This window comes from Myotis myotis, unplaced genomic scaffold (assembly GCF_014108235.1).
Source record: "Myotis myotis isolate mMyoMyo1 unplaced genomic scaffold, mMyoMyo1.p scaffold_m19_p_7, whole genome shotgun sequence".
NCBI lineage: Eukaryota > Metazoa > Chordata > Mammalia > Chiroptera > Vespertilionidae > Myotis > Myotis myotis.
In genome coordinates this window covers 78057165-78071754 of record NW_023416379.1, presented here as the reverse complement: position 1 = coordinate 78071754, position 14590 = coordinate 78057165, and the positions used below count along the sequence as shown (strand labels likewise).

Sequence of the window (14590 nt, the reverse complement as noted above, 5' to 3'; positions counted from 1 at the left end):
CATTTTTAAAATCTATACTAAGAAAGAAAACACAACAGTTATAATTGTAATTCACCAACAGTTAAAAACTACATGCTAAATTCAGAAATGTGGAAAAAAAATGTCTCAGGACTGATGAAATATGGCAGCTCCAGGGAAAGTGGGAGGTGAGTGGACTGGGGAAGCATGGTTTGGTGGTGGCAGCATTAAGGGCAGAGTTGAGGTTCATGGTTGTACATTTAATTCAACTACTTCTCAGAATTCTTTTCTGTAATTTTTTCATGTCTATGCAAGTACCGACGACACTGGTAAGCTTCCTCCTTTGGCGTACTACCAGTAGGATTTTTAAAATTTTTGCTCTGGGTTAGTAATGATAAAAAGATGGTGCTAAGGCACTTGAAATGAGAGACCAATACAGATAAAGAGAAATCAAGTTCTGGGATAGGTCTGTTGCTATCCTTATTCTGATCCTCACTTTCTCTCCTCCCCTGCTCCTGTGATGACTCAGAGAGAGAGAGAAAAATGCTTGGAATCCAGGTGGCAGGCCTTCCGTGCCTTCCAGCCATTCTGTCTTTGGCTTCTAACTCCTCCCATCTGGTAAAGAATCCATCCACTAGCTGGAAGGAAACACAAATCCTTTATTTGACTCATCATTGAAAGGGGCATCCCCAGTACTTGCCAGGCCTAAGTCTTTTTATATCAAGTGCCAATTACAGCATGGTGAAATTGGGAGTTAGCCATTTTCTCTTTCTGAGCCAGAAAATTAAAATAGTGCATAGGTGTCCCACTGGTTTTACTCTGTGCTTAGAGCATGGTCTGTGGACCGAAGAGTGGGGGTTTCAATTCCCTTCAAGGGCACTTACCTATTGCTGGCTCTATCCCTGCCCCAGTTGGGACACCTGCGAGAGGCAACCAATCCATGTGTCTCTCTTACATGGATGTTTCTCTCTCTCTGTCTCTCCCCCTCCCTTCCACTCTCTCTAAAAATCAATGGAAAAAATATCCCCAGGTGAGAATTTAAAAAACAAAAAATAATGCATAGGTAATTATTGACTTCCTCTGAAGTTCTTTTTGGGTTTTGGGCCCTCATTGCAATAGACTGAACGCAGATTTGCAGATAACCCATCTATGGGGAATCTACATGTATGAATAGCATGAAAAGACACATGTTCATATATATTATTCTTGTTCTGTTAGCATGCCCGGTTGTGCTCTTCAGCTTCAAGAGGGCCTTCCCACCCCTGCTCAAGGATCCTTTCAAAACCCTCTTTTTCACTTCCAGCCATCTTTCCCATATAGACATTTCCAAATATTCTCATTTCTTTAAGCCCCAAGATCTTCCACATAGTGTCTGGCACACAGGAGGCAAACAATGCCCATTCCCCTCTTTCTCTCAATCACAGCAGAGTTCCACTGGCCTTAATGTGAGACCTTAGAGATACCATATTCAATTAGCTGCTAATTTCTTTTCATTTTATTCTACAGCTAGAGGCCTGGTGCACGACTTTGTGCATGGGTGGGGTCCAGCCAGCCTGCCCCGATGGGGGCCCATCAGGCCAGGCTGGCAGAGGGTAGGGGCCACAGGTGGTTGGCCAGCCAGCCATGCCTGGGATCAGGGTGTTGGGGGCTGATCAGGAGCCGGGCAGCCCAGGGTGGGCAGCTGATAGGGGCCCAAATCAGGCTGGTTGGCTGCCGCAGTGCATGTCATAGCCACGGTTCATTCCGGTTGTTTTGGTCGTTCTGCCTTTCCGGTCGCTGTGTGTGTGTGTGTGTGTGTGTGTGTGTGTATCTTGCCTCTGACTTCTCCTTTTCATTCTCACCACCATTTCCTAATTTAAAGAACTCAAATCAGTCTGCACATAATAACAATAGCCATAACAACAGAAGCAGCCAGTGGAGTTATATGTTTCTTCTGGAACACAATGTCTGGAGGTGAACAGTCCAAAGCTGGCATGGTGGTTCTACAACCGAGACCTGACTTTTTCTCTCTTCTTTGACATCCTGAGCAAGTAGCTTTTGTCCATATGCTCTTTCATTCTGTGGACACAAAGTGAACATTCCATTTCCAGCACTGCATCTGTATTCCAGTTAGGAGGAAGAGGAAGACAAAGGGGAAAAGATCAAACAGCCAGTCTCATCATGTCTTTCCTGTTTTTAAAGGGCTTATCTAGAAGCCCCACCTAGCAACTTCTGCTTGCAGCTCATTGTCTGGGCTGTGTCACATGACCACTCCTAATTGCTGCTCAAACAAAAGAAGAGCTCTATTAGGAAGAAGGAGAGGATGAATATGGGACAGGTAACCCCCAACGTCTGCCATACTCCCATCATTGCTTACCTATGCTTCCACAATGTCTCCTAACTCACCTTCCCACCTCCATTCTCTACCTTCGTCCATTTCACACACTGTTACCAAACCAGTCATCCTAGAATTTAGCTTCAAACCTATCACAGTAGCCCCTACCCACCAACTTAATTGAGGTATAATTGACAAATAAAATTGTGTATATTTAAAGTACACAAGATTCAACACATACATTGTGAAATGATTATCACAATCAATTAACCCACCTATCATGTCACATAGTTACCACTTATTATGTCACACAAGTGGTAGAATATTTAAGATCAACTCTCTTAGTAAATTTCAAGTATACAGCACAGTATTATTATAAGTACCATACTATACATTAGATTCCCCAGAACTTTTCATTTCATAACTGAGTTTGTACCCTTTGGCCAACATACCCCTTATTCTCCAACCCCTAGCCCCTGGCAACCATATTTCTACTCTCTGTTTCTATAAGTTTGACTTTTAAAAGATTTCACACATAAATGAGATCATACAGTATTTGTCTTTCTCTGTTTGTGCTGTTTCACTAAGTATATGTCCTTTAGGTTCATTCATGTCTCAAACGGTAGGATTTTCTTTTTTATGGCAAATAATATTCCATTACATTTCACATATTCCATTATATATATCTATATCTGTATATACAGATATAGATATAGATCTATATGTACATATATAGATATAGATATTCCATATATTTCATTATGTAGATAGCCAGTTTTTCCACCACCATTCATTGAAGAGACTGTTCTTGATCCATTGTATATTATTCTTGGTTGCCTTGTCAAAGGTTTGTTTACCATATATGCATGGGTTTATTTTGGGGCTCTCTATTCTGCTCCATTGGTTTATGTGTCTGTTTTTATGCCAGTACCATACTGTTTTGAATACTATAACTTATTATATAGTTTGAAATCAGGCACTGTGATATCTCCAGCTTTGTTCTTTTTCAACATCACTTTGTCTAGTTGGAGTCTTTTATGGTTCCATATGAATTTGTTTTTGTTTTTCAATTTCTGTAAAAAATGCCATTGGAATTTTGATAGGGGTTGTATTAAATTCGTAGACTACTTTGGGTATTATGGGTATTTTAACAATATTAATTCTGCCAACCCAGGAACACAGTCTTCTTCCATTTCTTTCATTAATGTCTTATTTTTGGTGCACAGGTCTTTCACCTCCTTTGTTAAATGTAATCCTAAGTATTTTATTGTTTTAGAAGCTATTGTGAATGGGATTATTTTCTTAATTTCTCTTTCAGATAGTTTACTGATTTATGTATGTTGATTTTTTGTATCCAGGAATTTTACTGAATATGTTGACTACTTCTAACAGGTTTTTTAGTGGCATCTTGAGGTTTTCTACATATAAGATCATGTCATCTGCAAACAGATAGTTTTACTTTTCCCTTTCCTATTTGGATATATTTTATTTACTTTTTGCCTGATTGCTCTTGTTCGGTCTGTGTTGAATAGAGGTGGTGAGAGTGGGCATGCTTGTCTTGTTCACTGTGAGGTGTGATGCTAGCTGTGGGCTTGTCAGATATGGCCTTTATAAGGCTGAGCTACATTCCTTCTGTACCTGATTTGTTGAGAGCTTCTTTTTTTTTTATTTTTTTTATTTATTTTTTATTTTTTTTTTTAAATATATTTTATTGATTTTTTACAGAGAGGAAGGGAGAGAGATAGAGAGTCAGAAACATCGATGGGAGAGAAACATCGATCAGCCACCTCCTGCACATCTCCCACTGGGGACGTGCCCGCAACCCAGGTACATGCCCCTGACCGGAATCGAACCTGGGACCTTTCAGTCCGCAGGCCGACGCTCTATCCACTGAGCCAAACCGGTTTCGGCTGTTGAGAGCATTTATCATGAAAAGATGTTAGGTTTTGTCAAGTGCTTTTTATGTATCTATTGAGATAATTATGCTTTTTACCCTATATTCTATTAATGTGATATATTACATTTATTGATTTGTATATGTTGAACCATCCTTGATACAAAGGATAAATCCTACTCATCCTAGTGTATTGTCGAATTAAGGTTGCTATTATTTTATTGAGGATATTTACATCTGTGTTCACCAGGGATACTGGCCTGAATTTTTTTTTTTCTTGTAGTATCTTTGTCCTTAGTATCAACTGGCCTTGTATTATGAATTTAAGAGTGTTCCCTCCACTTCATTTTTTTTTGGAAGAGTTTGAGAATGCTTGCTATTAATTCTTATTAAAATGTTGGTAGAATTCACCAGTGAAACCATCTGGTCCTGGATTTTTCTTTTTTGGGAGACTTTTGGTTACTGATTCAATCTCCTACTTTTTATGGCTTATTCAGATTTCCTATTTCTTGATGATTCAATCTTTTTAAGTTGTATGTTTCTAGGAACTTTTTGTTTGGTTTATTTCTAGAAATTTAGCCATTTCTTTCAGGTTATCCATTTGTTGATGTATGATTGTTCATAATAGTCTCTTATTATCCTTTGTATATCCTTTGTATAACTGCTAGCAGTTATAATGTTTCCTCTTTCATTTTTGAGTCTTTTCTCTTTCCTTAATTTGTATAGCTAAAAGTATGTCATTTTTTGTTATCTTTAAAAAAAAAAAAAGACAAGACCTCTTAGTTTTATTGATCTTACTACCATTTTTCTAGTCTCTATATCATTTATTTCTGCTTTGATTTTATTATTTGCTTCCTTCTGCTAATTTTACAACTGTACCATCATGTTCAAAGGAAATAAAAATCTGGCTCTTGCTTATCCTGGTTGTGATTTGAAAGGATAGACCTTTTTCCTAACGTTCTGGGCTTCTGATCTCTCTTCATTTCAGGAAGTGCTGATCCTGAACTTCTCAATCCATCACATAGAGCAGTCTCTTAGCTTTCATAGATAATCTTGCACAAAACTTAAGAGTGAATTGGAGAGAGAGTGTTCAAGTATAAGAGACCCCTGACTGCATAGCTATAGAGAAATATTTTTAAAACTCAGACATTTATTTTTAGATGATGTCATGTGGATGAAGTAGATCATGCGACTCCCACAAACAAGGCACTTGGGATGGTGGCGGTGTTAGATTTGGCTCTGATGGCGGCCAGGGAGGCTGAGCTCCAGTGCAGACGCTGCCCCTGGTAGGCTGTCCTGAGGCAGAGGTCACCCACCAGCCAGCCACTGCGGGCCAGTGTTCAGCGATTGGTCAGCTCTGTGTCGAAGCTGTTTGCCATTAAAAGTTTCCTGGACTGCACCAAGTGAGAACTTTGGTCACTGAGATAAGAGTAGCCAAGAGTAAATTCCATAGCCCATCATTTCCTTCCTTCCTCCACAGAAAAGCAACGGGAGTGGATCCAAGCATGCAGGAACTGGAGGCATTAATAGACAGAATCCAGAAGCAAGTGAAAGACCATCCCTGCAGAGATAACATTCGAGAGGCATTCCAAGTTTATGACAAGGAGGCGACAGGATTCGTGGACAAAGAGGTGTTCTTTAAAATCTGTAGCACTCTCAGCGTCCCAGTTGATGATTCCTTGACTAAGGAGGTCAGTATGAGTTCTTTTCCCAGGTAATTGCAAGGCTGCGCACCGTTCATTCTCTCTTAAAGACAATTAAATATGTATTTCGTTTTAACTGGGGAAGATCTAGGGTGTTCAAGTCAGGTCTCCTGTTCAGTCCTGATTATGGTTTTCCCTTGATTCATTGACTTTCTGTTCTCATTACGTTTGCAAGGCATCTGTAGGTGGTGTGGGCTAGGCAGCACAGAGAGGCTAATAAGACATGTTGGGGCTGAAGGAGGGCAGCAGAGGTGGTCCTGGAGGGGTGGCCACCCAGGGCAACTCACAGACACTGGTCTGAGCGGGTTGGTGGGCAGCCAGTAACATCCTTCACAGCGATAAGTACGTTAGCCCATCTGGAGGACTAGCATGGAAGAAGGCGTGACTGCTGCCCAGGGACAGCAGTCAGTGGGGGCATCTGTCAGTAGGGGCCCCATGGCGACATGGACATTCTCCTCTTAGAAATGTTCATGAGTTGAGGAGAGCATTTCATGCCTTTTCCCCTTATAGACCCCTTTAGCCAGATCCCTAGAAGTCAGACAAAATTTTTCCCACCTTGCCAGTGACTGTGACTTACTGTCATTGAGACATTCTCATTGATTAAGAAGACTGAGATGCTATAGACCTTAAAGATCTTTTAGCAAAAAGGAATGTTCAGAGGTAAGATTCATTTGGGGAGGGCTTTTGCTTAGGGCTAAAGTGACTAGGTTGGAGACGAGGATATTTTGTAGGCAGGGACATTAGCTAGGAGTGGAGGAGACAGAAAGAAAGGTATTTGTTCCCATGGGCCAAAGCCCATTTAGCTTCCCAAAGCTCAGATTGACAGCATCCCCAGATTTTAAGTCATGTGTATTATGTGTGAGCTGACATGAGAGAGAGGCATTGCAGTCCGTGAGAGCGGGACAGGGAAGGTGGGTGGGGTGGATTTGCACGTGTCTTATGAAAGCAACCACCGCAAGTCAGTCTACTATCACTCACAACTGAGTTTCAGGGGACAGGTTTGGGCAGTGACATAGCTAGATTTTTCTATTAGACTGCCATAACACCAACTCGCTATTTTGAGTCTTACTCTGCACAGACTGGGTGGACAAAGTCTTGTCTTTGAATATAAAAACAATAAAAATTGCTTTTTTTTAATAATTGAAAGTGATAGTGCCCTTAAAAATGCAAATATTGGTTCTGAAATCTTGGCCAGGCCATTTACTCCACCTGAGGTTTGATTTTACTAACTGTGAGAGGAGGTAATAGCCGACCATGCACTGGGTTCACAGGAGCACTTCAGGACCAACTGAGGGTGTACAAACTGCACTGGTTGCAAAGGTGGGATCAGTGTTGATAGAGCCCTGCAGTGACGCAGCAGGCAGCCCTCATGTCTGTCCCGCCTGCTCTCTGTCTCCCCTGCAGTTAATCAGGATGTGCTCTCACGGAGAAGACAAGATCAACTACTACAACTTTGTCCGGGCTTTCTCGAACTGACCAGGCTGAGGAGAGGGCGCACTAGTATTTTGAGGTTGGACCTCACTTTGAAAATATACCTTGTACTCTTTGTAGAGGCTTGAAAGTATATCAAGCCTTTGAAAGTATATTCCTTTCTCTTTTGTTTCTTATATTTCACTACTTCTGAAGTCTAAGTTAGATTGCATCTTGTAAGAAGATTGGTGCCTTATTGAGGGAGGTAGAGATGGGGGTGTTGTGATGGTTAATTTTATGTGTCGAGCTGACTGGGCCTTGGGGAACCTAGATATTTGGTCAAATGTTATTCCTGGGTGTCTGTGAGGGTGTTTCTGGGTGGGATGAACATTTGAGTTGGTGGACTGAGTAAAGCAGGCTGCCCTCCCAGTGTGGGTGGACCTCTTCCAACTCATTAAAGGTCTAAATAGAACAAAAGGCTGACCTTCGCGAGTAAGAGTGAATTCCTCCTGCCTTCTGACTCAAACATTAGAAAGCCTGCTGGCCTTCAGACTGGAACCACACCGTCAGCTCTCACGGTCTTCTTGTTGACTGACTGTAATCACGTGAACCATTCCCTATAATAAAGCTCATTCTTTCTATATAGATCCCATTGTTTCTGTTTCTCTAGAGAACCTTGACTAATACAGGTGTACAATGAGTAAGAGCAGAAGAAAAGATAGAATTGGCTAGGAGAAGCATCATTTGGGGTTTTGAAAATAAGCACACAGCACTGGTATTGCTGCTCGGCCAATGCCTGCTCCCCACCTGCCTGCTTGCCCCAAGATTACAGGGAAATACACCACATGTTTTTGTGAGATGGTGGGTGGCTTACAGATTTAAGGCTAGTAAAATCTGCCTTTGTATGAATATTGGCTTGTGAGTTACCACTGCTCAGGCCCTAGGTCTATACTTTATACCACCAGGGGGCCTTGAAAATACCATCTAATTAAGGGTTCACATGAATGTGTCAAATTCATCTATAGGTTTGGAGGGGATCTGGGACTAGCTGGTAAAAAAGACGTTTCTAAACGTTTCGAGAATTGAGGGTCCCTTGGATGCGTGACTCCTGAATATCCTGCTGGCATGTATGTTCATGAAAAAAGATTAATCTATTGAATACTTTATTTGTACCATGGACTTAGCATTCACGGTCCCTTCATCTTACCACTCCCACTCCCTGCAAAAACAAGCAAGCAAACCAACCAACCCCAAACTGTAGAGCACAGGGGAGCAAACAGCTCAGAATGGTTACCTGCCTTTCCACTCTACTGCCCTGCCTCCCCCTCCTCCCCTTCCGGAAAGCCTTCACCGCTCGACTGCCAGATCTGCGGTCTCAGACCCTGTACCCTTCCTCCACCTGGTTCAGGGACACCAGAAGCTGGAGGTCACCTAGCTTCTCATGGCAGAGCAGGACTGCAACCTGAGTCTGCACCAGAGCTTGCCCTCCACCAGCACCTCTCCTGCGCCTCAGGCAAAGGTTCCCTGTTTAATCCTCATTCCCTGTGGTGTCTGTGGCTAACGGCCACTGTAACTGCACTCCTGTCCTGAGCTCCCTCTGAAGATGGTCTGGAAAACACAGCAGACAGCTGCAGGCAGTAGACCATCTGCCCGACACCAGCAGTTCCACTGCCCACATGATCACGAATACTTGGACGTGTTCACTACCAGCACAAATACTGGGTGGCTTTTACTTAACTCCGTCTTCTCCAGCCAAACGTCATAACGCAGCAGACATCAAGCTCGGTGCACTTTCTCTGTGAAGCTTCCTACCCACAAACCCAGGTCGAGACCACGCCTTTCCACTCCGTACCTTACTGTTATAGACACTAATACAAATGATGCTGTTATTCAATATAATCTTCTTCCTCTTCCAATTCCCCAGTTCATGTGACACAACAAACATATAGCACAAGATATACAAGAAATGGCTAATAAGAGTGAAAACTATTAGAAATTAGACTAAAATGGACACACTCATTTTTTCAAAAGCAAAGGTAAACATCCTGATCAAAAAGGAATATAAGGAATTGTACCAGAGACAATTAGACTGATAATTCTATGCCTTTTTATTCAGTTATTTCAAAAATATTTGCTGATCATTTTTTTCAAAATGTACATTTAAAAAATCCATACAAAACTGTAATTGTTTTCAAACCAGACAGAAACAGTGGAAAAGGGTTTTGAAAAAAGTTCACTGAAAGTAAAAAGCCCCCCCCCCCCAAAAAAAAAAAAAAACACAACAAAAAAACTAGAACCTTTTACATGAGCATAAATACGGCAGGCACAAAATTTCCTTGAGTTCCTTGCTGAAATTTGGTCCATAACATGAACAGGCCAAAGTAGAAAAACAGACACTTTTGTCCACATTTGCATTGTGAGTTGCCCAGGGCACCAGCAGCCTCGGCTTATCCTTCAGATGTTTATTAAACAAGAGGAACTGAAAAATGAGGTTTAGTCTCATCCATAAACACTTGAATCTGTACCCAAGGAAGTGGTGGCACTTCCAAGCACAGGTGGCGCCTGCCAGGTGAACAGGGCTGTCCAGCCGTGGCTGACTCAGAAAATCTCCACGTGAGCAAGAAACTCGAAGCTTCCAGGCAGAGTGATGGCGATACCTCGGTGTCCCAGATCTTATTCTCAGACACTGACTTATTAATGCCCCTTCATGAGGATAGTTTTTTTCCTTTTCAACAGATTATACAAAAATTATATGGACTTCTAAGATGATGCTACAATGTTCTACTAGAGTGCCACAGAAACCCAGCCAGGATAACGAGAATGACAGCAACAAAGGGAAAGTGGCTACCAGTTCTGTAGGGGGCGACGACTGCCCCTCCCGTGGGTCCCATCCCTTCCCAATCTCAGGGCGTTGTAAGGGACAGCAAGGCCTGTGGACTGACCACTGGCTGGGAGGGTTATTGCACAACCCGGGAGAGCAAGGGAAAGGCAGGCAGGCTTGGGGGGTGGTGGGAGAGGGTAGCTGCTAACACCAGGTAACACTGAATTAGGAGCTGGAAGAAGTTCTGCAACAGCCGACCTAGACCCATTGTCCAATGGGGATGTGAGTTAACAACCGTGACTGCAAAGTAAACACCTTTGTCATATACACTTTGGGTTGAATGGGACACAAAAAAGACCAGAAGAGGTTTTAGCAAGGTACCCTTCTTTATAATCTGGGGGGTGGCGGGAGACAGACTGGAATTGCCGGTCTCACCATGTTGGGGCCAAAGACATACATGGGCTTAGTGCCCCTGCCCTCTGGGCTTCCCTTCACAGGTATGAACAGGTGGGAGGCACAGGTGCCTGCAATGGGCCTCCCCTGGCTTCCCAGCCACCCAGGCCCGAAAACCAACTCCAGCGAGAAACAAAAAACAAAACGGAATAGACCCCAGACCCTAACACAATGAGGCGGGGGAGGTTGAGACAAAGGAGGCAAAACTCTCACAATCAGTATCCCTTTTACATGTGAATGCCCCAGGGCCAATTCCTGGGCTGCTCCTGACAAACAGCCCCGGCCCTGGCTCGGGGGAGGGGGGCCAGGACCACGCGGCAAGTAAGGCACTTCTTACAGAAACAGGAATCTGCTGAGGATGGAACTCATGTGCAGCCCAACAGGCTACCTGGAGCCAGTGGGCCAGCGCTTTTCTGAGGCCTCCATAGAAAGGTTGTGGGGCGTGGGGACACAAGGCAGCAAGTAGGCCCTCTTCAGATCTTTGGGGAAGAAACTGGGGTAAAGAGTGAGAAGTTGGTAAAGCCTTCCTCACGGGCCAATACAGGTGGGAGAGGGATTCTATTTAGGCTCCAAGCCATCCCACAATGACCCACGTCTGCAGTTGTGCCAAAGTGCCTCCTGACAGATGGGGCTGTGAGCTGGGAGGGCAGGAGCGGGAAGGACCACACAGCTGTCTGACTCTCAACACCCTCTCCAAGAAACAGCAGAGGTCTGTGCAGAACAGGAGTGGATGTCCGATCACAGCCGAGGTCTTAGGCAGGGAGGGAGTCATACCCTGGCCTCCCTGCCCTCTCACCAGGCCTGGGAAACCACCTGGGCAGGCTGAAGCCTGCGAAAGAAATCCAAACCCCCAGCCAGTCCCCAGCCCCCAGCCCGACACCTCAAATTACAAAGGCCTCTTGGGAGGCGATGCTCTGCCCCTACCTTATTCACCACTTAGCCACAGGTCGAGGGGACTGAGGAGGGTCCCTCAGGAAGGCCCAGCAGCACACGCCCTGGGGCAGCACCCTGGGCTTCAGGGCGCCCAGGTCCGAGGGGCTGCATGTGCAGAGGCTGGAGCACAGATGACTGTTTTGGTTTCTGAAATGTGACTTCAGACAAATGGAAAAGGTTCTTTGGGCAACCACTTCGCTCTGGTGGCCCAGACACTCAGGGTTAGATCAGACTGGAGGGAGCAGCAGCCACCCCCACTCCCGCTCAGCCTGCCTCTGCCCCAGGCCTGCCCCACCTGCAGCAGGGGCACGTGCAGCTTATTAACAGTGCAGCTCCCAGCCTGGGTGGTAAGAACTCTCTCACCACGGAGCTCCAAGGAGGGGGGGCGCAGCCCGATCCTCCATCCCACCAGTGCGGCCTCCCTGCTCTCTCCTGCCTCCAGCTGCCTGGGGGCCGCCTCCACCTCATGGGGCCACTCAGAGAGGTGGAGGGGCCGCGGCTGCTGAGGTAGACTGGCCTGTGCCCTCCTGCTCTGGTGGGTGATGTGGAGCTGGCCTTCCCAACGTGGGGTGTCTGATAGGACCCCCACAGAGGGTGTGGTACGCTGGGAACAGAAGAGAGAGTTTAAGACGGAAAGAAGAGCCAACGGGGCCCGATCAGGACGAGCCAGCCCAGCGAGCTCACAGGATGAGGTGGGACTGAGTTGTTTAGCCCCTGGCAACATGGTTTGGGCCAACTGCCAAAGACCTGGCTCTGCTCTGAAAGAAATGTGCCAGGGACCAGTGGGGTGACAAAGCTCCCCACAATAGCCCTCCTACCCCCTCAAATCGCTAGTGAAGCCCAGCTGGTGAGATGCTAGCCTTCCTTGTCTTGGGTTTTTAGGGCAGAGAAGGTCTGACTCTCATCACTGCACCTTAGGAAACGGAGCCGGAGCTGCCGGGTCACGGGAGTGGTGGACTCACCTCGGAGGCACTGCACACAGCATGGAGCCTGCAGGGCACTTGGGGAACACGCACGCTGAGAACACCTCCACGCAGCGGGAGGCTGCTATGGGCGGGGCGTGCCTGCTCTCAGCACCGCCCCAGCCCAAGCACACGTGCATCTGCTGAAGGCCGACTCCACAGCTCAACGGGGCTCAGCTGCAGGTGCAGACTCGAGCAGGAACGCACGGCCCGGGGCCCTCCTGATGGCGCCCGGCTGCTGGGGCAGGCGCAGGAGGCTGCTGGCTGAACACCAGCCATCAGCAGCCACCAGGCCCTTTTACCAGGTTCTGCTTTGCAGCCCAGAGATGGTCAGAGAAGGACGGGAGAGATGCCTATTTTCAAAAACACTGTCCACTTCCTAACAGTAACCAGAAGCCCCGGGGAGCTGCTCCTTCCCAGCCATCTGACAGAGCTGAGGGCCCACAGGTGTTAGGAAACAGACCCCTCATTCTCTGGGAAATTAAAACTGATCTCTGATGCAAGTGATACACAGAAGGGTTGTGGCCTCGATGAGAAGACCCATCTCTTCCTTTTGGATGATAACCCAAGGTTTGGCTTCTACTGTGATGCCAGAGAGAGAACCAGCTCATCAAATAACACTGACATTCCTGCGCCATCAAGACCCGCTCCCATCCCCGCAGAGCTCAGGAGTTCTTAGGCTGGCCCTCTGGGAGCCTCAGCCTTCTGTGGGAGCCCCACAGGCCCATCAGGACACGGGGGCCTTGCCTGGGGGAGAGGGGACAGACTACACGAGGGACAGGGCAGAAAGCTCGGCACAGCTGAGCAGCCTGTCCTGGTGCACACCATCGAAAGCGCTGCAGGTGTACTCAACAAGCATCAGCAGACGACAATGCCAAGGCCAAAGAACACTTAACCAGAGAGGCCGGGGGAGAATGGCACAGGTGACCTTCCCGGGGCTCAGGGCCAGGGGGGCTTGGTGTGCCTGCGGGTAGAGAGAGGACGTCAGGGCTGCCTGGGTCTGGGGTTTAGGCCAGCACAGGCCTGCTGGTCTCAAGGCTTTCAGATTTGGTTTTGAATGCTGGTGAACAGTTGAAAAAGCAGTGCAGCCGGGGCTGCTGAAGAAAGGCCGGGGTCAACCCCGCCGTCACTTTCCGGAACAGCCTGCTGCTCAGCCCACGTGCTCTGGCTCTGGAGTGGGAAGCCTTGTCCTGCAGCAGTGCTTCCCCGGCCGAGCGAGGCAGGCGGGTTTCCATCGCAGGACCCGCCACGGGCAAGCTGTCCCGGTCAGGGGACCCGACACAGTTCACACCATCCTCCTGGACCCAGCGGTCAGGCCCCTAAGCCAAACGCCTCGGCATTTACCAGGAGCAGAGGCACGGGGGGGTCTGGAGACGGTGCCCAGAGCTGCAGTCACACCTCGTCAGTCAATCAGCACCCAGGAGACTGCGATCCGAGAGGCCGTCTCCCTCTTCCTGACCGTCCACAGGGGCCCCCTGGGGCTGCCGCGGCCCGGGCGGAGGCTCCTCGCACGAGGCGTCTGCACGTTGGCAGGCCCCGGACCGACGCTGGGGTTGGACGGCCAGGACTAGGACCTGCGTTCCCTCTCGTGGTAAAAACCAAGACACAGAAAAATTGCACAAGACGGTCAAAGAAGGAAAAAGAGAGAGCAGCAGCAGTGTAGGAGGAAGGCGGCCAGCAGAAAGCTAGCGAGAACCTGGGCGTCAGAACACCCAACAGAGCGCAGAGCTGTGGGCAGGGCGTGGCCCGGGGAGAGGGAGAGGGAGATTTTTGGTTTTATTGAGAATGGTTTATGGAAGAGTAAGAGAAAGCCAAGAAGAAAGGAGGAACAGCCCCGTTTAAAGACAGGTTCCTGCTGTTCGATGGAGCGTCAGGAGCAGGAAGGGGAGGCAGTGATGGAGGCTGGGCCCCCAAAGAGCATTCCTGTGCTCAGCACTTTGGCCTTAAGGAGACTTGAGTTTCTTAGTCCGTGGGGAGGTCCCATTCTCAGCCTTCACCACTCCATTTTCGTGGTAACCTAGGAAGTAAAGAGACAGACGGACATGGCGTTTCTGCTGGGACTGGCGGAGAGGAGGGCGGGCCCAGGCAGCCCAGCCCAGCTGCTGCCCCATGAGCTGTGAGGACCCAGCAGGTGCCCCAGGC

General features: G+C 47.2%; 2 protein-coding genes across 4 annotated transcripts in view; one reads left to right on the top strand and one right to left on the bottom strand.

Annotated features, from left to right (window-relative positions):
• The window catches only part of EFHC1 (EF-hand domain containing 1), a 64430-nt gene extending 56506 nt beyond the window's left edge, over positions 1 to 7924 (top strand). The window contains exons 10-11 of one of the 2 annotated variants that reach the window (XM_036316873.1): positions 5647 to 5857; positions 7274 to 7924. In XM_036316873.1, the coding sequence (XP_036172766.1) occupies positions 5647 to 5857; positions 7274 to 7345 (283 nt within the window). In that variant the 3' untranslated portion in view covers positions 7346 to 7924. Of the gene's footprint in view, positions 1 to 5646; positions 5858 to 7273 lie in introns of those variants that run through there. The other variant, XM_036316874.1, reaches the window with a different exon arrangement.
• Positions 7925 to 9363: 1439 nt separating this feature from the next.
• The window catches only part of TRAM2 (translocation associated membrane protein 2), an 83346-nt gene continuing 78119 nt past the window's right edge, over positions 9364 to 14590 (bottom strand). For both annotated transcript variants that reach the window (XM_036317364.1, XM_036317365.1), the window contains exon 11: positions 9364 to 14465. In XM_036317364.1, coding sequence (XP_036173257.1) covers positions 14392 to 14465 — 74 coding nt within the window. In that variant the 3' untranslated portion in view covers positions 9364 to 14391. The remainder of the gene's footprint in view (positions 14466 to 14590) is intronic.